The 7,475-nt window shown below is 43.7% G+C and overlaps 1 protein-coding gene across 1 annotated transcript; it reads right to left on the bottom strand.

Annotated features, from left to right (window-relative positions):
• Window positions 1-1,698: 1,698 nt before the first annotated feature.
• Window positions 1,699-5,132, bottom strand: LOC147892357 (FACT complex subunit SPT16-like). Its single transcript, XM_087387093.1, has one exon. It carries the CDS (start codon window positions 5,000-5,002, stop codon window positions 1,823-1,825), a length of 3,180 nt encoding a protein of 1,059 aa, XP_087243219.1. The 5' UTR covers window positions 5,003-5,132; the 3' UTR covers window positions 1,699-1,822.
• Between the last annotated feature and the right edge of the window lie 2,343 nt (window positions 5,133-7,475).

Raw genomic sequence — 7,475 nt, 5'->3', positions numbered from 1 at the left:
AGAGAGCTGAGAAGTGAGCTGTGGAAAACTGTAAAAGATAACTGTAAAGAGCTGCTGAAACAGTACCCCAAACGTTACTCCGTTTGCTGGTCCGAATCCCCGACTGTTGTGCTGCATAGACACCTTCCAAGAAGGCTAGACTGAAACCAAGTGCTGAGGCTGATCAGGGCCAATCTTTGGAAGTGTTCAACGCTGCATAGGAGGGGCTGGAGTGGAGCTGTAAGAGTGCTGAAGGCCGGAGGAGCTGAGTGAGGAATGAGGCAAGGAGCCCCCATTTAAATAGGGGGCTAGGGCTGAGCCAACCAGCCCCAAACTGGTCGACTTTTGGATCGGTTCGTTTGGGCTGGCTTCTAGGCCCTTTGCCCCATAAATGTATGCCTAGGGAGGGGTGCAAGGCATCCTATAAAGGAAGCCCTTCCCCAGCCCATTCCCTTTCATTGTTCCACCCCTGAGGGGGGCCCAGAAGGGCTCCTATCCTAGGCTGGACCTAGACCTACCTAGAATCCTAAGATGGAAACACTACCCCACTGTTCTCCAATGGGTACCAGTGAACAAGGACTGATCTTCTGACTTGAACTAAGGCTGAGAGACTGACCTACGTAGCTTGTTCCTGACTGTCCCTGGACAAGGGGTCACGCATCTTACAAATCTCCTATCTGGGAGCTATAACGCACTTGTCGATGTAGCCAGTGTGTCACATTGCACCCAAGTGCAGGGGTACATGTGACATTTGGTGACTCCAGTTCAGCCTCTACCTCAGTTCACTGGAGAGCACTCTTTTAGTTCATGATTGTTTAGATATCAAGAACTGCAACAAATATCAAGGATCCCATCTCGGCAGGTATCATTTCCCCTAGAGAGTCAAAACCCCTGCAATGTTATAGACCATCATCTTTCCATGGATATTCATTTCCAATTTTGGCTCGTCTTGGACACTGCTAGGAGAACTAGCTCCTGGATTTCATGAGCTGGCCTGTTCCTGCTCTCCGTCCATCATCATCTAGGAAGCATACTGATCTTCAGTGATTGGCAACCAGAGCATACTGATCTTACAAGGGTGTTCCTGGATTTGCAATTGCTTTCTAACCTATTGGGTAATGCATCATCTGGGTGGAGTTTGCCACCTTTTGACAGTTTTGGATTTGTTTGAATGATTGGTTGTTCATCTACATGTGATTGGATGTTGGTTCGAGTCTTCTACTAAGGTATACTATTGGACTGGTCACAGATTTCTATTTGCATTGTGAATACTAGTGATTGTGACCATGCTTCCTATGTGGAAGATTGATCCCCGATTCCTGAATTTCAGCTAGTCTTTTTGGCTGAGTGTTGCGTATCTACATATTGGTTCCAGTGGTACTCTACATCCTTGGCTTCGCCAAGGATATTTGGCACCTATTGTTCAATTCCACACCCCATGCAATGTCACTGTTTTTGTGTTCTACTTTCTATTTCTATTGATGAAACTTACCATTCATTTTTCAGTTTGTGGCTACCTAAAGTCCTGAGTGTCAATTGAATACATCATTGGAAACACGTTCCCGTCCAAGCATGAATCCGAAGAATGAAGATCACAACTAGTGCAGATGTGCAAACAGACAATGCTGCAGATTACAAAACAGGATAATGCATAACCATTCCTAAGTATGAACGTTTTCAGCAAATGTGAACAAGATAATGCTTTTGTCCCACACCACATTCTTACAGGCCCTACGCAGCTTATTGAAAGAGATTTTATGTTTATGGATTCAATGTTACAAAATGTAACCCGGAAGTTGGGGCTGCTTCAGCATGATGTTCCACGTCAATGATTTTATACCACCTATCCCAACTTCGGTTTCTTCAAAGGCATTTTTCTAGAATCCCTGATATCAGGTGCACGAGCCTTGCCTGCAACTTTGGCCTTCTTTCTCCTCCTTTCATCCTCACTGTCAGATTCATCTCCTTTCTCTCTATCTTCTCTTTTTGCTTTCGCCTCAAGTTCATCCCATGTCAAGCCCTCCTCTTCCTCCGAATCCTCCTCCTCTTCATCATCCTCTGATTCCACAACAGATTCATCATCTGAGTCCTCGTCTTCCGATTCTGATGCTTCCTCTACATCAGAAGGCTGATACCCTTCATCTGATTCCTCCGAATTATCAGAATCTGAGTCACTAACCTCCATATTAAGAAATTCCCAACCACCATCTTCAATAAACTTCTCTGGATCATCCAGAATCGTTTTCAAGATGGGACGCCAATTCAGGTTCATCCTGCTCTCATAGTACTTAATATTCATATGATTCAACCATTCTTTAATCCCATCAAGAGAAGAAGAAGGAATTGCATCAATTCGAAGCACGTCTCGCTTGAAGTCCTTAAAAACTATAGTCATATCAAAAGCTTTTTGCCCAAGGCCTACCCTCTCCAAATTTATTATCTCTATGTCATTCAAAGTCACAACCAGAAAAGGCTGTTCTACTAGCTCAACTAAGCAATTCACAGTGGGAACAATGAAAGCTGATGCCTTGTGAGGCACTCCACTGAAACCCAGCTCCCTGAAAGGCACATCAAACTCCAAATCCAAATCTTTGAACTGAGGCTGGTCCCAGAGCTCTGACACCCTCTTTACAAATTGATGGTACTCATTGTTAATCTTGTTCTTTCTTTCCCTCTCTTGCTGCTCTTCTTCTATCTCATCTGGATCATACGTGCTACGCCTTCCCCCTCCTAGCGTCTGTACTACATCCATCACCTCCACAAAAAATTGCACATCCTTTGTCTTCTTGTTGCCAACCATGATAAAGTTATGTAAGTGAAAGTGCAGCAACGTAATCATCTCCCTTTCTGCCGGCTGAAAAAAAGCATGCTTGATATTCCTATACATAACATCTACCCTCTCATCCGGTTTCATGGTTGCGTACCTGAACCCATTCGTGTGTGCCTCCAATGTCCCACTCAGTTTCCGTCCTTTGCCACCAAATGCTGGCCTTATCCATAGATCTGACAATCTGATTGGCTTACCCTTCATTGTCTGCAGCTTTTCTTGAGTGACCAAGGTGGCCCTCTCAGCCTTTTCAGATTCCCTGAGTGCAACCTGGCGACGCAGTGTCTTGATCAGCTGCACCACCTGGTTAGTATGCCGAACATCACTAGACCTAAACGACACTTCTTTCACATAAATGGCACCAGGAAATTTCTGTGAGGCTAGATCAGTGGAAGAATACCCCGCTCCAGGCACATTGAAGATGATGCGAATATATGAGTGGCCACCATCCTGCTGACTGGTAACACTCTTGACAGTAGCTATATGAAATGGAACCATTAGCCCATAAATTGGTAGTAGGATAGCTTCATTTCTCTGATCCACCTGAAGCATCAATTCTTTGGGAGGAGGAATATCATCAACACTGCGGTAAGCCACTATATCCCCTGTGGTTCTGACTGTGCCTTGCCCATCCCCCTGACCTAGACTCCCTGCTGCCAATCTTCGGGCAGTCTCTTCATTTTTCTGTCGAGCAAGCTCTGCTTGGTGTTGTCTTCTCACTTCTTCCTTGGTCATCTCCTGGTTATCAGAGCGCAATGTTGCCTTCAGAATCGGAGCCTCAGTTCCATTATTTAAGACAACCTTTGATTTGGACTTCTCGTCTTGCTCCTCTTCCTCGTCTTTGAAAGAATATGCAATGTCTTGAAAAGACTTTGAGCAGCTTGACGTAGCATTCTCAGGACCTCTCTCCCGGATAACTACTGTATCTGCAAGTAAGAGAGAGAAATTCCTTGTCTTTGGATCCTGGGTGCTTTCTAACAGCAAATTCTGAAGACCTATATTCACATTAAAAATCATGCCCGATTTTAGGAGCCTGTCATTTTTGGCATTCAGGCTCAGGCCTGACTCTCGAAATTCTATGCCAATCCCTGTTCCTGCTGTCTTCGTCAAGTGAGGTAGAAACTCTCGACCCTCTTTTTCTACAACTTGTACTGCGGCCCTGTAAGGGGCTGAAGCTGGATTTCCAGGTTTCAAAGCATTCATAGCCGCCTCATGAGCCCTTAGAAGCACTTTATAAGCCCGTTCTTGGACAGAATCTGCATCAATTAAATAGCTCCTCGCAATATTTGAACAATAGCTGTTGTATCTGGCACCAACTGCACAAATTATTACACCCAAGGCATCATAATACAACGGCTCTTCGTTGCTGATAGCGCTAGGCCTCAGATCAAACACACCTCCACTCTGAAACACAGGAGGGTAGCAAATGTCCACGTTATCAGGTTTTAGTTTCACCTTGGCTTTGGTGGGATCGATGACAGCCTTTTCAGTATCATCCATGAGTTCAGCATGGGTGATGGTTTTCTCTTCATCGATGATAACTTCAAGCTTAGGGACAACATAATTTTTGAGAACCGATGCGCAAAGAAACGAGGCCTTTCTGATGTTTTGAATTTCTGACTCGTCCTTCACAGCGAAAAGCTCTGAGAATCCGCCCGATACGTCCATCAATTTGAAGCCCGAACCTTTCACGAGCTCCGCCCATTTCTCCATCAGCGGTCCTTCCGGGGCTTCTTTCACAAGCCACCCGATCACTCTAGATTTATTCGCCGCCCCGACCGCATCCAGAATGGACTGCATTTGAGTAGCCCCATCTTCGTTACGGGCCTTCGCATCTATCACTAGCTCCACTCCGAATAATTTCTTCGAAGATCGCCGAAGATCCTCAAGAAGGGCGGCTTTTTTTGGGCTGCACAGAACTCGAATTTGGCCTTCTGTGAACATCATCACAGTCTCTGGAAACTCGTATCCAAGAAGCCATATATGCAGGGCAGACGACTTCAAGTAGCGCAGATCTTCGGACGCAGGTGGAGTGGCTACCGCCAAAGCATCTGCTCCCCCCCAGAGTTCTTGTTTAAAGTCCCTCCAACACGCGTAGAGCGCTTTGAGTCTCTTGCCGAACGTATCGAGATTGATGTCGTATTGCCCCTTGCTAGAGGAGGCGCCCTTCCCATCTCCATTCCTAGAGTCTGCCATGGCTGTGACGACGATAGAGAAACCTTAAAGGAGAGTCACAGATGCGAATTGGAAAATCTCCGAGCCAAGCAAATGCATCCCAAGATCGGAAATCTGAACGCAGACCATGATTTAGAAATTGGAACCCTGGTGGATTAGGGACCGGTTGAGGTATGATTGATGTACTTGTAAAGGCAAGCAGTGATATGGGTTCAATTATGTTGTCTATGGATGATTTAGTGGGTTCATAACTGCTGGGACCTGGGTGTCTCCCGGTGCATGAAATAGCTAATATTAGCATATGTGTGTTGGCCTCGGGCAGTTAGCCCCCCCGTTTGGCCTAATTTTGTATCTAGGGTCCTTTTTTGGGGATGGATCCCCCCTTATTAATAAATTCGGCCCTTTATTTTATTTATAAAAAAAATAAAAAAAAGGTAAATCACACTGATATACGAAGTTTGTTCCCTTTATGTGGTTTATATTTGGCATGTTTGTTCACATATGGTCATTTCTTGGAGAAAAGAAGGGGGATGTTGATTGTTCATGTCATGCCATGTTGGGAATTTGAGGGTTAATGCGTGCACCGAGGGGAAAGTCAAGTATAGCAAGCATAGTTCTTTGTAATGGTTCTCGGAATCTTTTCTTGGGTGGTGCTTGAGAACCCTCCTTCTTGAAGTGCTCCTTCTTTTTCAAATTGGGAAATTTGTTAAACTTAGGAACAAAACCAGTTTGCTTCCGATGTTCCAACTTTGGATTTTCTCGTATTGTCATCATATTTTTGGACATATTTAATTGCTGCTTAAAAAGATCTTGGGACAATTTCTTCTCACCTTAACCTTGTAGGTGTCTTTCAGACCTCTCATAAAACCCCTTATCCTTGGGAACTCGTCGATTCCCTTCAACTTAAAGTAAAGTGTTCTTACCTATGCTACAAGTGTCCCAAGCTTCCCAATCTCTTTCTAGCTCATTTTCAGGTAAAAACTCTTTTAAGAAGCTTGTTCAAATTCAGCCCAATACCTAGGGATCATATGATATTCCTTGAGGCTCATCCACCATTTATAGGCCTTATTTTCAAGGGAAAGGCTCGCTTTCATGACTTGATTTTCAAGAGGAGTGCTTCAGAGTCGATGGAAGTCTTTCCATTTTTGCAAGAATGTACATATCGCATCCTCGTTGCGTTCTTTCTCTTACGCGTTGAAAATTGGTGGTTTTAAGTCCTTAAGAATGTTAGAGGTTTCTTTAAGGCAAGAGGTAGACCTCTCACCTTGACTAGGAGGAGTTCGTGATTGCGCCATGGGAGTTACCGATTGAGAATCGAATAACTTGGGTATGGCTTCTTTTAATGTATCATTAATAGTCCCTAGTTTCGTTTCTATATTTTGTGTTTGAGTTCTAGTTTAATAAATTATAAATACAGAATTTCGTAATCACTATAATCAATATCCTCCATTTCCATAGTATCCTCATGAGTTTCCTCTTTGACTCTAGCTTTTCCTTTTCTAGCCCTTTCCTCTCACTCCTCATCTCTTTCTGGAATCGTCATTTTAAAAATGAGAATTTTCTAGCTATTATAAAGCAAAAATCTTTATAACAAAAAAAGAAATATGATGCCCACTTCCCTAGTATTTGTTCGAGGTGTTGGATTTTGGATTTGAAGTTGTTTTGCTCTTTGATTTATGATTTTTGCTTTCCATCCCACCTTTCACTAAGCCACGAAGTCTCAAACTCCTCAACACGAGCTTTGATTCTCTTCTTTAGATAATGTTAAGGTAAGGATTATGAAAGGTGAGAGCTTTGAGTCCTGGAGAGAGGAATGAAGGAAAGGGACAAAGAGGCTTTAAACCTTGGAATGAGAGGGAACTTTAGAAAAGAAATTGAGGACATGGCTTTTTCTCAAGTGATTAAAACCTTAGGGTGACATGGCTACTTCTGTTGTGTATTTGTAGGTCAACGTGTGTGGCTGCTTCTTCTTAATTCAAGTTTCCTTTCCATTGCTAATGATCCTCATAAAGGGGCAAGGGAGATTGCATTCAGTCTCTTCCGTCAAGGTGATGCTATATGCAGGATTTCCTGGACAGACATAATGTGGAAAAAACACCAGCAAGATGGGAAATATATACTCTGACTGAAAGCTAGCTACTTGACTTCGTGCTCCACAAAGGAGATGTGATGCTCTATTCGTCCAAGCGTTTTGGTCTATCAAAGAAAACCCAAAAATTCCTCCAACAATTTGGACTACTGGTGGATGCAATGTCCTTGTCTTGATGCTTCAGATCTCCTAAATGGACAATAGTAATAAAAGCTATGCAATAGAAGTAAAAGCTACATAACTCAAAGCTTTCACAAACTGCCATCCTGCATCCCTCCATGCCTCTAGATTCCCACAGAACCTCTAGATTCTATTATAGGATCACGATCATGGCTCAAGATGTCGATTCGTCTTCCTTCCAAATAGCTAGTAGTCTCTTGAGGCACCCATAGGCATTGAGAGAAG

This window comes from Dipteris shenzhenensis, chromosome 16 (assembly GCF_047967505.1).
Source record: "Dipteris shenzhenensis isolate YYH24624 ecotype China chromosome 16, Dip_SZ_1.0, whole genome shotgun sequence".
Taxonomy (NCBI): Eukaryota; Viridiplantae; Streptophyta; class Polypodiopsida; order Gleicheniales; family Dipteridaceae; genus Dipteris; species Dipteris shenzhenensis.
Note: the sequence above shows the minus strand (reverse complement) of the source record. Positions and strands in the feature narration are given on the sequence as shown.

Bases quoted from the DNA above. Each gene is read 5' to 3' on its own strand.
- LOC147892357 (XM_087387093.1), bottom strand. From the start codon at position 5,002: ATGGCAGACTCTAGGAATGGAGATGGGAAGGGCGCCTCCTCTAGCAAG.